The sequence below is a fragment of the Limulus polyphemus genome, unplaced genomic scaffold (assembly GCF_000517525.1).
Source record: "Limulus polyphemus unplaced genomic scaffold, Limulus_polyphemus-2.1.2 Scaffold5167, whole genome shotgun sequence".
Lineage (NCBI taxonomy): Eukaryota > Metazoa > Arthropoda > Merostomata > Xiphosura > Limulidae > Limulus > Limulus polyphemus.
In genome coordinates this window covers 54,031-69,423 of record NW_013670777.1, presented here as the reverse complement: position 1 = coordinate 69,423, position 15,393 = coordinate 54,031, and the positions used below count along the sequence as shown (strand labels likewise).

The following is a 15,393-nucleotide window of genomic DNA, read 5'->3' as shown; positions in this document are numbered from 1 at the left end:
TCGCTGACGCAACAATGCTAAAACCGGGTTTCGATACCTATCGTTGGCATACTTTTGTGTTTAACAAACAAAAAAGCTCTGTTTACCTGATTGGCAATAAAGATAATATTTATAGATAAAATACGATGTCTTTTACTAGTTTTGGCGTTAAAAAATTCGTTGTTATAAGAATTTTCTGCCTATAATAAAATAAATTAAGAGCAAAGTGAATCGAATCCGTATTTTAGCGTTGTAAGTCCATAAACTCACTGGTGTCACACCAGGGGGATTTTACGTAGCTACCAAGGATGATATCTGCAAAAAGGAGGCCAGTTTTCCACATATTATAATCATAATGATATGGAATTTTAACATTAAAGTTTTGAAGGTAATTTATTACTGTTGGAGCGGTCAATGAAGATTTAAGGTTAAAATAATAATAAAATAAACTATAATCTAGCAGAGGTCGCTGTAAATATTCTTGCCAACATGGGTGGAAATAAGAAAGCACAACGTACGAAAGGAAATACACGGGTATTTGACATTAATTTTATATTATAGCAGTTTAATTTTTCTTTATTAGTGATTTATGCTATGTTACACTGAAGTAGGTAATAATTAGCTTTAGAATGTAGATAATACTAATGCTAATTGACAACATTTTGGCGAACTATAATTTATAGTATAAAGTGCAACTAGTGAACTACAAGTTACACTAACTTGGTAACTTACTGAGTTTAAGTTTCAACCACTTGTTAATGTTATAGATTTACAAATTACAACCGCAGAACTAGTATTCTGTTACAATGATATTTATGGGCTGACGAAAAACAAATGATATAGGAATGTGGAGAATGGATAAAAGCCGGACGAGTATATTATTGCCTGGATGGGCCACTTAAAATTAAATAGTACTAAATCATAAATGCCATAGCTCTACTACTACTAGTAGTAGTACAACTACAAGTAGGGCTGATGTACTTGTCAGCCTTACACATGCCTTATTCAAATTTGTGGGATGGTCCATTGCACAGTCAATTTCCTTCAATGTTTCAAGAAATACTAAAATAAGTTCAACAAAACACAACCTTAACACAAATATAAATTTTTATATCTTAGTTGTATCTAAATGTCACAAAACCTATATGACTTGTGAGAATGAATTATGGAGTTCATAAGTTAGAACCATAGGAAATCTTATGACAAATGAGATGGTGATGTTTGAAGAAGCTATTCAATAAGTAAAAAGAGAGGTATAATGTATAAGACAATAGAGAAGCAGCTGAAAGTATTGCAGTCTTTTTATGTTATAATACAACATACTGTTTTAATTATGCCCTTGTAATACTAAAGATGTGTAAGGTGTTGTTTGTTTTGTAGTTGTACTGTTTATTAACAATGTAAAAATGTCACACTTTTTTTTCCACAACCTGTATGTACTTTATTCCTTCTTAAAATTCTGTTGCCTATCAGCATAAGAAGTTGATTGTAGCAAATTTTCATTAAAAATTCTGTCATTGAATTATTTGAAAGTTGTTTTAAACTAAGTATGCCTGTTAGTTCTACAGTGAACCAATGAAGTTCCAAAAGAAGCAATGGAAGATTTTGTTCATCTAAAAAGTAGAATGACAAGCATTTATTGTAAATTTTCAAAACTATTTTTAATTATATTAGTCTTGGCCTAAACTTAAAAAGCATTAACAAGAAATTAAATGGAAATGTTTTAAGTGTCTAAGCAATTTAAAGTGAAGTAATATTATTTTTAAAATGTTATCAGGCAGAGGTTATTCATTGTGTACTTTGAACTTCACCTGTTGAAAACAAACTTGTGTGTCAAAATATCAGTCCAGAACCAATCCTACAATGATAGATTCTTCATAATTTAAATACTGAAGTAATGTTATAGGATTCTATTTCATCAAAGTTTATGAGCTTAGAACATGAAAGTTTATGTACATGTAACTAGCCTGTTTGTATGACCATTTTGTAAATATTGCTTGTGAATAACTTAATTTTTAAGTCATAATTCAAGTAATTGTAGATAAAATATTGTAACTTATGGATCATATTATTGTAATTATTAAGTACTTAATTTTCTTAATGTGTTAAGTAAAACTTCAATGCATATATTTTTTCTTCTAATAATTAGCCTTCTAGCAGTGGTCGAAGTGCTGAACTTCTATCAGCTAGTGGTGTTAGTGTGTCAGGTTTTTTGGGATTCACTGCTCTCTCTACTGATCTACCAAGTTATGTACCAGCTGTAGGTCAACAACTCTCAGATGATGTGGAGCTGACCATTGATGGAGATTTCCGGTTAGCAATGAAGAAAATGTCAAAACGAGATGCTACCACAAAATTGAAAGTATGTTGTTTTTCAGCCTTTATGGTTCAGTTTAACTAGACTGCCTAAAACCTTTAAGTAATTCTTATCATCTTTGAGAGTTGAAAAAGTGTATAAAAACCTGTGTATTTAGGTAAAGTGAATATCAAGTACAAGATGCATATTTTGATGAAGCTTTTTAGCCTAATAAATTGTACTTTGTAAAATTCCGATATGGTACATTACCTCTGGTCACATAAATAGCTATTCTCATTCAGTGCTGCCTTCTATATGCAAACATTTTTTTCACAAGCCTTCTGCCTTCACTCCATTGGAAATGACTCATTCTAATGTGTGTCTCATGGAAATAATCATGCGACAACCCTCCACCAGTGAGAGTGCAACACACTCTCCTTACTCACGTGACTACTCTATTCAATTCTACTATACCATCATTTCTCGTTTGGCAGAACTTGTGTTCTAACATTTAGTTTGTGCTTTCTTCAAGTGTTTTATTTTAATATTTTTCTGTATCTTGATATTAATTTCTCTCAACAAGTTTACTCTTTATTATACAGTACTGATACTTGTAACTTGAGTTATTCCGAAGTGGAATTATTTTATATTTCTACCTGGTTACGAAACTTATTATTTCATTACAAAAAATTATTAGTGTTTCTGCTAACACAGTTGTTTGGTTATTCATTTTGCATCATGAATTTTTTGTTAACACTTGAGAGGTTATATGTTCTATTATTAGCACTTTACACAGGCTTCAGGCCATGGTACTCCTGAGGAAGATTTTCAGCTTTACTTCATCAGGAGATTGATCATCCTATGAACTGACTTTTTTTTCTGGCCTCGCCTTGAGTTTGAGGACTCACACAATTGCAATACAGTACACCGACTTTGGAAAGATAGGAAGTAATACTGTCATTGTTTTTGTATACTTTTATTGTTATTATTATTATCTGTCATTATTTGGGTTTCAAAACAAAAGTTTCACTAGATTGGTTCATACTCATAGTCAAGTTTAGGTTAGCCATTAGTCTTAGTTGTACTTTTCTACTATTCCATTATCTTAGGTCTTTGTTATTTTATTATTTTAGGATTACCTGTCATTCTTCTTACTGGTATATCTATCATTAAATGACTTTATAGTTTTTATTCCTATTCACTTGGGTTGTGTGGAACTCTTGAGTCAGGGTTCACACAAACTTATCCCAATATTGTACATACTTATTGTTCGGTTAAGTATTTCTTTTAGGCCTTAGTGATATTCTTTGCTATGTATTGTTCAATTAGACTTTTTAAATATTTATTTTTGGTATACAGGTAGTTCTACTTCTGCATTAATTACTTTAAGTATCTTGTCTCATTAGGCATAATAAGTATCTGTTATTTTCAGTTTCCCCATGGTTCTTTTTATGGGTTTATCGATTTTAGGTTATTTATCTTTTCTTCAACATAGAACATCACATCCATCTGTTTATTTTGCTACACAGTTTCTTACGATTAATTTTGTTTAACTTATACTTTATATTTCTTGCTATTAATTTCTTTTAACCTATAATTTCTACTTCTTACCATTAATTTTGTTTGTGAGGGACCCTGGGGTCCGAGGCCTACCCCACCTGCTCCCAATATTGCTCGTCTTCTTTCTATACCGGTGGCACCCATTTTCAGACGACCTAGATTTTGTCAGTTTTCCTTCACCTTCTTATACAGTGCATTCCAGGCCTCTACTGCAGAATGTGCCAGGCCTGTCTTAAGTTATTTTTTCAACACATTTCCTACCCTTACTCCACTTCTTTGTCCTTTATTTTCCTTCCACCCTTACCCATTTGGTTTAGATTGTAATTTGATTGGCCTTTTCTTCCTTGTATCCTTCTTCCCATCTTCACTTCCTGGTGTCTTCATTCCTATCATGCACCTTCCTTTTTTCCCTGCATGTCTACCCTGCCATCAGTTGGAGGTGCTTCATCTGTCAGGCATTGGGAATATATCGCCTACATTCATCTCCCATTCTCTGCTTTGGGTAGCTGTTTCTTTCTTGTTGGGGTGCCATCATTCACCTGTTGCCATCCTTCACTCTTTCATGTGACTGGGTAACTTACCTTTTCTTATATATATATATATACCTCTTCTTTTTGAGGGGCATGTCCCTCTTTTTCTTACTGGATCCTATTCTGTGGCGAGTGGTGCCTGACCAGGTATTCTTTAACCTTTAAAATATGCACTGTTCAGCCATGTCGACTTGCATATTATGTTCTATGGCCACGCAATGCACACTGTTGAGATGGGGTGTTCCACAAGATTGCTTGAAGGTTATCCTCACAATGGAATTGCTTCATAAATATGCCCATTCTAGATCGTACTACTCATGGACTACATGGGTAAAGCAGAAGGGAATAGCTGTCCATTCCTGCCATGTCTTGTATTGAATAAATTGGTATGGTCTGCTTTTAAAAATAGGGTTTCATAGTCACTCATTGCACTCCCTCGGGCATTGATGTTCCTCCAGTCTTTCCATCATGTTTCATCCCTTCTATTGAAGTTTGGGAGTCCTTACCACTTTCCAGTTTCAACCTGCTGGGGTGGTGGACCATGGAGGCATCCTCCTGAATGGTTTAACCCTGTCACCCTGTCCTTTACTGTGCATGACTCAAGGTTTTAGTGTCTTACATTCAAAATTTTATTAAGCTATTTTTTGTTTATGCTATACCAATTAGAATAACATAAAATCTTAGCTAATAATGCATATTTTAATAGTATATAAGTTTTAAGTTCTTAATTTTTCAAGGCAATATTTAAAAAAATCCTGAATTTCCACTAGTGTGACCCATGTGACACATTTTCTCTTAGCATGTAATTATCTCTATTTGATCCACCACCCCTCAAAAAATTACGAAATTAAAAGTAAATTACTCTCTATAAAATCATTATTGCTCAGACAAACCATAATTTTTATAGCCTTCAATTATGTTTGGTTACAGAGCTATCGATTAAAAATCAGACCTCTCCTGCCACACCCACCTGTCACATCCTCTCTTTCAGAATACGTTGATAGTTTTCTCTTACGTTTCATTATATGTTATCTGTAACCAATAAAAAGTCAAGGTTTTCATCTATCAAATGGCGTATTGTATAACGTTATGTTCTGAACAGTTGTATATCAATTTCATTCAGAGTACCAACATTGTTCCTGTGGGAAAGTTAACTTGGATGAATTTGTAACGGCTCTTGTCACATAGTTAGAAAGCCAGGAAAATTTTGAGAGCTAAGTGAATTTGTCTACTTTTTGAATGTTATTAGTCTACATTCTTTGGTGCATTATTTAATTAAATAAGAATTATTAAGTGCATTACTATCTATAGTATCAAAAACTAGGGTTAACTCTCTTCGAAACCTGAAGAAAAAAGGAGATTGGTCAAGTATTTTATTTCTTGTTTTTCATGTTTATTCTTTATGTATATTATAAAAGTAACTAAAATGTAAAAGTAAGGATCCTTTCAGGTTTCTTAAGATTAGATCTGGTAAAATAAATAATAATAATATTCTAATAAAAATGTTTCACAAGGCACAAATGCGAGCAGCTTGTGGGTAATGAAATTTGTCAGTGTAACGTGAGCTGCATGTTCCCTGAGTGACTTACAACTTATAATGGCATGTATAGTAGTTAAGCATGGTTCAAAAGGCAATAAAACAATAAAATTTATTTATAAATTCCATTGTTTTTTACCCACAAATCTCTTGAATGTGCTCCTCTGTTTGTTGCCCCTATATACCACACCTTTTTCTGAAGGGCGAATAGTGTACTTGGTTCAGATGTGGTGCGATTCCTTCTTTTCTTCCCTCGCAACAGTCCCTCCACCTATTCAATGTGGGATTCTAGCTATTTATGTGAGAGGAGATAATGTACCGTATCAGAAGGTATAACTTTCCTATACTGAAAATGTATTTCTGATAGATACTTACCTCCTCCCACTCTTCCTCCCTACTGAAAACCGGTGCTTCCATTTTCTGCTAAAACTCGAAGTGATAGTCTGGTAGAATTGAATAGTCATATGTGTAACAAGATTGTGTTGCACTCTCATTGGTGGAGGACTGTTTCATGATGATTTGCATGCATGAAAAAAATTTTTGCTTATAGAAGGCAGCACTGAATGAAAATAGTTACTTATGTGAGGGGAGGTAAGTACCTATCATAAATACATTTTCGGTATAGGAAAATTATAATTTTCAAAAGTGCTAGTTTAAAATCAAATTTTGTTTATAACTTTGTTGTGTATATATATATGTCTATCTTGAGTTTATTGACTGATCGTATTAATGACTGTATGTACTTATACAGTAAATTAAGCATAAGCTAGTTTGCATTGAAACTTAATGACAAGTATGGTTTATGAAACATACAATACAATGTTTTTCCATATCAGAATTTCTTTTACAATTAGTATTATAAGTTCTAGAAGACATGGAATATAAGTTTGTAAGTACACACATGATATATTTGAAACCATTACTAAAGTCAATCAGTTGGAACTGTTTCGTACACGAAGATTTTAGTTATTTCAATAACGACTCTTTTTGTCAACCTTAGAAAATTATGAACAAAATGTTTTGTTAAATACTAATTTCATATTTTTTCATAAAACAATCTTAATTTTTTATAATTTGCTTAAGATACATTTATAAGTACCAAGTTTGAATCTTTTAGGCCCTCCATGAGTTTATGGATTTATGCCAACTAAAAGATGAAGATACAATTAAAAGAATGCTACCTTTTTGGCCAAGACTGTACATTAAACTTGCAGTGGTAAGAAATAAAACATTTAATTTTTCTAATATTTTTAGTATTAACTGATAAAAAGGCCTGTTTCAGTATTAAGTATATGGACAAGTAACTAATTTTTCTTACACTAGTCCTTTTCGTTTAAAGTAGTAACTGTTTTTTATATATCTCTTATTAAGTGCAAATGAAATATGTTATAAGTTTATTTTTCAAATATATCTGCTATTAAAAGGAACAATTACAATACTATATTGTCATCAGGTGACCTGGTTGATTACCCTTGACCAAATCATTGATCTATCTGTTTTAAAACATAATATTTCTTAAACTAACATTTCTCTACTTAAGCAATTCTTATGTGAGATATAGATACTGTGAAAACATGGGTCTGCAGTTCTCACACCTACCAAAAATATAACCAATAGTCAATCAAATTTACTTTTTTAAGTCTATGTTAAATAAAACCATTCTCAAACATCATCTCACCAAGTAGCATTGTTTGTAATTATACCAAAAAATGATAACTATTCATATGAAATCCTTAGGTTAACCAAACATTTTAAAGACTTAGGTTTTACAGTTTAAACTGCAAAGTTTTTAATTTCTTCTGCTGCAGGCTTCTTTTTTTTCACATGTTTACCAAGCTCTTGTTCAAGTTATTTTTGCTTTGTATGTAAGACCAGTAAGTCAGATAATTTTTTCAACAATTTCACAGGATTTTACATGAGAACATTGATAAAGCACAAAACACAAAAGTAGCATGTGTGTGTAAGACCAAAACCTTAGTTATTTTTTAGTTGTGTAATGAAACTTGATGTATTTTTGTACATAAATTATTATCTTAAAAAACTGTACTTCATTGACTGTTTAATTATTTTAGTGTGTGATAATTTTATTTATAAGTGTAATATTGAATTTTATAGATCTTTGTTACCAGTTCTATTTCAATCAGTGTAAAATCATGAACGCTAATTTTTTAACTGTTCAGGTTTGTGTGTAAACTGATTTAAAGAGATTGAATAAGAGACTTATTCATGTGTATGCAAAGCAAGAAATGTATTTTTTAATAAGCATGATATATCTGTTGCAAGAAAATCTTTTTATTTACACTTAATTAATCTGGTTACTTACCACCTCTCAGGATTCTGACAGAAGAGTTCGTGAAGCCACCCACCATGCTCATGAATGTTTAGTTTCAAGAGTCAGACGCAATCTTGCTCCACACCTAAAAAGTATCATGGGAGTGTGGGTGATAACACAGTGTGATCCTTATGCCCCTGCTGCTAGTGCTGCTCAAGCATCATTCAGATGTGCCTTTCCCGAAGCCAAGCAGGCAGAAGCTGTGTTGTATTGTTTAAGTGAAATATGCAGTGTAAGAGTTTGTGTTGTTTCAGCACAAATGCTAAAGATTTCTTTATTTTTTTTCTGTTTTATTCAAATGCTTGCATTCAAACCAAAATTATCAATCTAAGCAGCCTATTAATAATTAAATTGTCCTGAAAAATTAGTCAAAGACTAACATATAGTGAGTACATTGACTATTTTGCATGGAAATCAAATTATTTTTATATAGTGTGTGATTCTAGGTTTTTAATTAATATACATAATATTGATAGACTATAGCACTGCTCTATATAAACTTGATTAGTTGTATGATATTAGCATATCTGTTTTTATTGTTCAGTTTACTTTTTTCTTGTATTATTTCTGCAAGTTATTATTAACATTTTAAATAACATAGAAGTTCATTCCTTTTTTTCTGCAAAATTTAGATTTAAAGTATATTTTTAATATCATTATAAGCTATTTGATCAGACCCTCATTATCCCTTAGGCCTTAAACAAAACTGAATATGCTGTTATTGTAATTAATAATGTTATAACTAGTTTATTTTTATATAATTTTTGGGTTTTTTTTTTTAAAGGTTAATTACAATTTAAATTTCTACTTCAAAGCAATTAATTTATCAAACTGGTTGAAATACTTGTTTCTCTAAAATCTTATAAGTGTAAGTTTTCAACAATCTGATAAATGTATAAATTAGTATCATTAATTATTTCCAAACTGTTGCAGTATATCCAGGATATTTTATTCAAACAAACCAGCCAATCAATAAGTGACCCAAAGTAAGTTGAACATCTTATTTCAGAAACTGGAAAATTCATGATGTAATATTATTTCAGCATTTTTTTTGTAATCATTCAAAACAGCAAATCATTGAAAAATACAAAATAAATAGAACAAATATAGTTTTAACTGAAGCAAATTACCAAATTCTTGAGCATTTTATTGTATTCAAATCAGTCAATTTATTAATAACTCAAATTAAAACATTGAAATATTCAGTCCTTTTTATTGAAACAAAGTGCTAATTGAAATAAGTAGAATAATTTAACCTTTTTATTTCAATAAAAGAGTAAATAAAATATTTAGATTTTTTCTTGAAACAAGTCAGCAGTTGTGTGAAGGATCCATAATATGCTTCAAACATATTTCAAAATATCGTGAAATATCAACTATACCTAACAAACTAATGAAAAATACAGAAATCATTTTGCATTATTTATGTCATGGGTTTTGAATATTTCTTGACTGAGATTCTCCTAAAAGTACTCTTGAAAAGTACTGAACAAATATTTTAAATATGTTTTCAAAACCAGAGTTTAAAAGAGATGAACTGTGAATTACACCTAACTTTGTACTATATATATTGTTAAATTAGCATTTTTTTTATTCTTCAGGATCACATCTGTTGAAGATATGGAGTCAAAATTTAATCGGATGGTGTCTAGTAGTCTACAAGGTCTAAAACTTGTCCTTGAATTACTTACTGAAGAAGACAGGCTAAAGACAGTGAAACACTTATCTAAAGTTCTTTCAGAACCAAAGTTTTGGAAGTTTCCTAAAAGCAATGATCCACAGGTGCTGACAGTATTTTTTTCATAGAAAATTCAGTAATAGTCCTTTTTTCCTTTTGGCATTTAATATTTCAAAATCTATGAAGAAAATGCTTTTGTGAATCTTTTTATCGGTGATTTTTAATAGGACAAATTCAAGTCCTCCATGAATTTCAAAGTAACTGACAGTTCTTAAATATATGAAAATATTTTAACTTAATTTCAAATATGGAGTTTTCAATATATATATATATATATATATATAACTATTTAATTCAATTTTAAGATTTTGCTTTGTGAACTAAAACAACTGCTAATTTTCTAGTCTAATTTTTTTGTTAAACCTCAAATGTAAGATTTTGTATAAAGTGTAAAAGGAGAAATATGTAATGTTTAAATTGAGGAGGCAGGGGTAGCTGATCAGTTTGTTGTGCGAGTGTAACAAATATAATCATCTTCCTAATATAAATTTCGTCATTTACGTTATGAGCGTGCATCCATATCATATAACTGTCATGACTGTGAATAAATTTGGGTATGTGAGTTTAACAGCAATTAACATTTATAATGTGAATAAGAAAGAAAGGTCTACCTTTCACAATGCCAAGGATATTGCTTCTTTTTTGTAAAAAAAAATAATATATAAAAATTCAAAAGTCATTATTATTGATAAATGAAATAACTAATTGTGGATACAAGATAAATGAGTAATTTCATTATATTCTACTGTAGGTATCATCATTATGTATTTCATATTAGTAATACAGTATCTCATTTTGATGGTGTGGAAGTAAGTACACAAGATGTAATAAAAATCAGTCAAAAAGCAATTGATAATTGATTTTTAATTTATCAAAAAAAATTATATTGTAAATTATGCATGAAACACCCTGGAAATAGCAATGCTCAAAAAGGAACCTACATAGATTTCTTTAAAATTTGGATCAGAAACATCTTCAGTGTTAAAACTGTTCAGGCAGTTTCTACCTTTAAATGATATTGTATTTTTAAGACTTCTTACTGTAGTCAGTGGTAGTGAGACAATGTCAACAGAAGGTATCAAAATGCATCATCTATGAGCAATGTTAGCCTCATCATTACGTTTAATTTAATGTACTGTTAGATCAATTTTAACTTATGCATGCTGGTAGTAATAATAATTTCTTGTCAAAGCTTGAAGATAAGCATTGGAATTACAGTCTGCTATCTTCTAGATTCAAGGTTCCTGTTATAGCATTTATTTTATATTTTTAACCCTTTTTTCTCTCTCTCATCTGCATATTCATAGTTTTGGAATAGCACCTATTTCTTGTTTGTAAAATAGTGTGCAAAGCTTATTAATTTTTTTCTCTTCCATCAGATTCGAGGTTCCTGGTATAGCTTGGTATCAAAACTCTGTCAACTGTTTCCTGATGTTATGAGGCCCCATATTGACAAGATTTGCTCTCTCACACTCTGTTGTGTGGGAGAAGAAGATCCTGTAATTGCACCATTTGTGTGGGATAGTATTCTTTCTGTTCTAGTGACATTTGAGGTACATTAGATTTATTGTGTTTTCAGGTTTGATTATTATCAGGTTTATTACTCTAAGTAATGTTGAAAACTTGTTTAAAATTTTGAAAACAATCCATTAATAAAAATTACTTCTTTTTTTTCTTTATATAGGAAGTGTTTGTTCATTGGATGAAATATTTAGTAATATCATTAGACAGTTATTTTTTTGTGAATATTGGAATTGACATACATAGCTTGTGTTTAACCCTCTCACAACAGGTAGGTCAAAGTGCACATGTCACAACCTTTTATAAAGTTGCCTTCAAAATTTAATTAAACTATTTTCTTATCAGTATATATGAATAACCTTGACATTAAGTTGTAAGTTCATAATTTTGTAAGGAAATGGAAATATTTAAATAAATCCTCATGACATTTACTCTCTAGTTCTTCCCCCTTTTCTAGTTTATTTACTACAGAATTAAATGTAAATTACTCATTATAATATGGTATTACTAAGGCAAATTTAATTTTTATAGCCTTCGATCTTATTTGTTTATGGAGTCATAAACTAGAAAATCAGAACCACTTGCCACACCCACCCATAGACCTAGTATTTTGACACGACAAACATCCAATTTGAACCAGTTGTTAGGGAGGATTGTCTAAAGTTTTACTAATACATGGTTTTACTGATGTTCAGTTGTTCAGCAAACATTAAATCTATAACATTACATGAAGCAAAGAACTAAGATTTAGGTGTTTTCTAAGTAATGTATAATGTATTCTTTCTTTAACGTTACTTTCATTAACAATATTGGTTTGAATGTTTAAGGTATTTTTTATCATTTTTTAATATCATATCATTGGGAGTAATTGTCATTGTCAGCTTAGTGTATAGATGTAGGACTAACCTAAGTCTCCCAAGCTGGCCAAACTTCATGAGATATTATTGAGATTACGATAAAAAATATCACTAAAACCAAAGGTACCCACCTGATGAAACAAACATTGCATTCAAATCATTATAAGTAAGAATGATGTATTCAATTATCTGTGTTCACTATTTGATTAATGGTTAGTTTTGATCTGTTAAAGTAGATAGCTTGCTTTGATTGTAAGTTAATTTCTATAGATGACTGTGAATGTCTATATTTGTATGTTCTAATAACTATTTGTTGTTTTTATTCTCATAGTCTAGTATAATTAAAAAGGAGATTTTTGTATGCAGTACACAATCTGTTTGCTTTAGGATTGTTGGAGTCATGTAAATGTGAGGAAGGCAGTTCTGCCTCATTTGTGGACACTGCTGAAAGAAGGTGGGAAAGGAAATGCTGATAGAACTTTCTGCAATCTTCTTCCATTTCTTAGCAAGATTCCTGAAAATGTTATTGGTGCAGACTACACATTCTATGAACTGTTTTTTGGAAACATGAGAAAAGGGTGTGTGAAATTTGTTGTTAATATTATGATTATAATTGAAAGATTTGTGATATATAGTATTTATTGTCTAATAAGTTATTTTATTTATTACAATTTAAACTACCTGTAATGTGAAATTAAATTTTCTATATTTGACCCTTTTAACTAATTTGTCATAAAAATAAAGATACCAACATGCATTTATTGTTATAACAATAAAATTACAGCAGTGCATTAATGAAATTTATCCTGAGTTACTTATTTCTTTTTTCTTGTTTCATTGGAGCTCGTGTGTCATGGCCATAAACATAAAATTAAACACAAAAGTTGATATATTTGTGTGCTTGAGACGTTTTTATCTAAGAGTTTTCTTTCTTTAGTTTTTGTGTGTGGAACAGTTTTGTGATTTTTAGAGTTTTTGTTTAACACATTATGGGATTTATTTTAATGATTTATATTACACAGCTGTGACATTTGTTAAATTATTTGTGTAATATATTTGCATGATTTTATCCTTTGAAATTCCATTTTGCACTATTGTGTAATTTTCTTTTCAATTTGTATATAATATACTTATTTAATGTTTCATATGATGTGTTTTTAATTTCTTTGACATTTTGATCGGACATTTTTGTAAATTATTTCCATGATAGGTTTTACAAAACAATTAGATGTTCAATTTTTGTAATCTAGAAATGCTGGTAGTATTATGAGTAGTTTTACAACTTGAAGTCTGTTGTGTTAACATAATTAATGTAACTGTTAGATAATTCTTGGAAGTTGGAATTCTGACCATTATCATGCACGTACAGTGCCACACTGATGTTTCATACTGCAATACCGAAACCTCATGAACCAGGTTTATTTGGTTGTCTTGTGTTTCTTGGGTAGTCCTAAAGTAGTACTCTTTAAAATAACTTTGTTTTTTTTTCATCTGGAGATATTTATGCTCTTGAATAAAACAAAATAGCATTGTTAAATTTAAGATATTTATAATATTTAAATATTAATTTCTTTAAAATGTAAATGTAACACGTTATTTTACTCTTTCATGTGAATTATTTCAGTATTTCTTTTTTTTCAAGAAAAATATCTAAATTCTGTTAATTACAATGTTTTTCCTCTTTCAATGACTTGAAAACAGTTTGGCCTCAGAAAAAGTTGCAAACTCTCCTAGCGAGTGTAATTCGATCATTAAAGCATATTTCGAATGCTTAAAGTATGTAATTACTCAGCAGACCAAAAAAGAAATCTCCTCGAAATCCCTTGTGGATCTGCTTGTTGTGAAAGAGGTCAGTTGAAAATTAATTTTCTGAATGCGTTATTTTGAATTATGATTTTAACAGATAATTTGTACACCTGAAAACATTTATAATTATTTATAAAATCGTAATTTATGTTTGAAGAAAATTTTGTATCTTATAGAATTACTATGTATTCTGTAGATATAGATACTTTGTGTTTTTCTGGATGTTTTTATGATCCTTGTTAAAGATATTGTTTGTTGAGGCTTTTGTACATCTATTGATCATATCCTCTCATAAGTCAGCATATGTTTCATTAAGATGATGAGAACATTAGGCAGAATTGTGACTGTGGTGATTTTCGTTTGTTGCATGTTTCCAATGCAATATCTTACCACTTCTCACATAATAGCTTTTCTCGTTCAGTGCTACCCTCTGTTTGCACAATTTTCACTTGCCACTAGCTTTGATACTTCCACCCACTCTCATGTGTTCACATGTAAAACAGCTTAACTGTAGCATGCAATAACCCTTCACCAATAGGAGTGTGACATTCCCTCCTTGTGCAGCTGGCTCTCTCTATACTGTAGAGCTCTATCTGCACTTCCTGATTTGGCATAGTTGAGTGCAGACATTTCTAACTTTCGTTTGCATTTGCAGCCAGTAACCATTCAGTTGAGTTGAAGCATGCACATTACACACACCAGGTTTCACATTTTCTGTTGAGGAGGTTTTGATTTTCGTACTTTGTGACTTCGGGTCCATTATGCAGCCTGCTGTATCTCCTTATACCAGACCAGATATTTCTTTTCCTCACAAACATGGACAGAATGACAGGATTTGGATAGCATGTTTCTACCCCCTTCCTTTGCTGTGCAATCCTGAATTTCACCTATAGGCATTTCCAGACTGCCTACACATTCTGGGTAGTTTCACAGGTATGTTACCTTTTGTCTATATCCCTTGTGTCTAAAGATTCCTCTCCTTTCCTCCTTAATTTTTCCCCTTCCTTGGATTACTTAGTTTTCCACCCTCTCCAGATATCATGATACATGCTGATCAAATTATAGCATAGTTTAGTTTTGGGGTTAGCTTGTCTTGTTCCCCCTATACCTCGGATTCCTATGCATTAGTTTATCAACATTAGGATTTTCTTTTGTATTTAATTCAAGTGTGGGGATCTGTCGCTAATACCACTGTAAGATTTTCCCAGGCCCAAATTTCCTCTCTCCTTTTAACCGT

At 30.9% G+C, this 15,393-nt stretch overlaps 1 protein-coding gene across 1 annotated transcript in view; it reads left to right on the top strand.

Moving 5' to 3' along the window:
- The first annotated feature begins 461 nt into the window (after nucleotides 1-461).
- LOC106472215 (E3 ubiquitin-protein ligase listerin-like) overlaps nucleotides 462-15,393 on the top strand; it is a 66,699-nt gene continuing 51,767 nt past the window's right edge. The window contains exons 1-9 of the mRNA XM_022400821.1: nucleotides 462-513; nucleotides 2,129-2,341; nucleotides 7,020-7,118; nucleotides 8,236-8,466; nucleotides 9,168-9,220; nucleotides 9,836-10,016; nucleotides 11,352-11,525; nucleotides 12,738-12,928; nucleotides 14,052-14,199. Of these exons, the coding sequence (XP_022256529.1) occupies nucleotides 469-513; nucleotides 2,129-2,341; nucleotides 7,020-7,118; nucleotides 8,236-8,466; nucleotides 9,168-9,220; nucleotides 9,836-10,016; nucleotides 11,352-11,525; nucleotides 12,738-12,928; nucleotides 14,052-14,199 (1,335 nt within the window). The 5' untranslated portion in view covers nucleotides 462-468. The remainder of the gene's footprint in view (nucleotides 514-2,128; nucleotides 2,342-7,019; nucleotides 7,119-8,235; nucleotides 8,467-9,167; nucleotides 9,221-9,835; nucleotides 10,017-11,351; nucleotides 11,526-12,737; nucleotides 12,929-14,051; nucleotides 14,200-15,393) is intronic.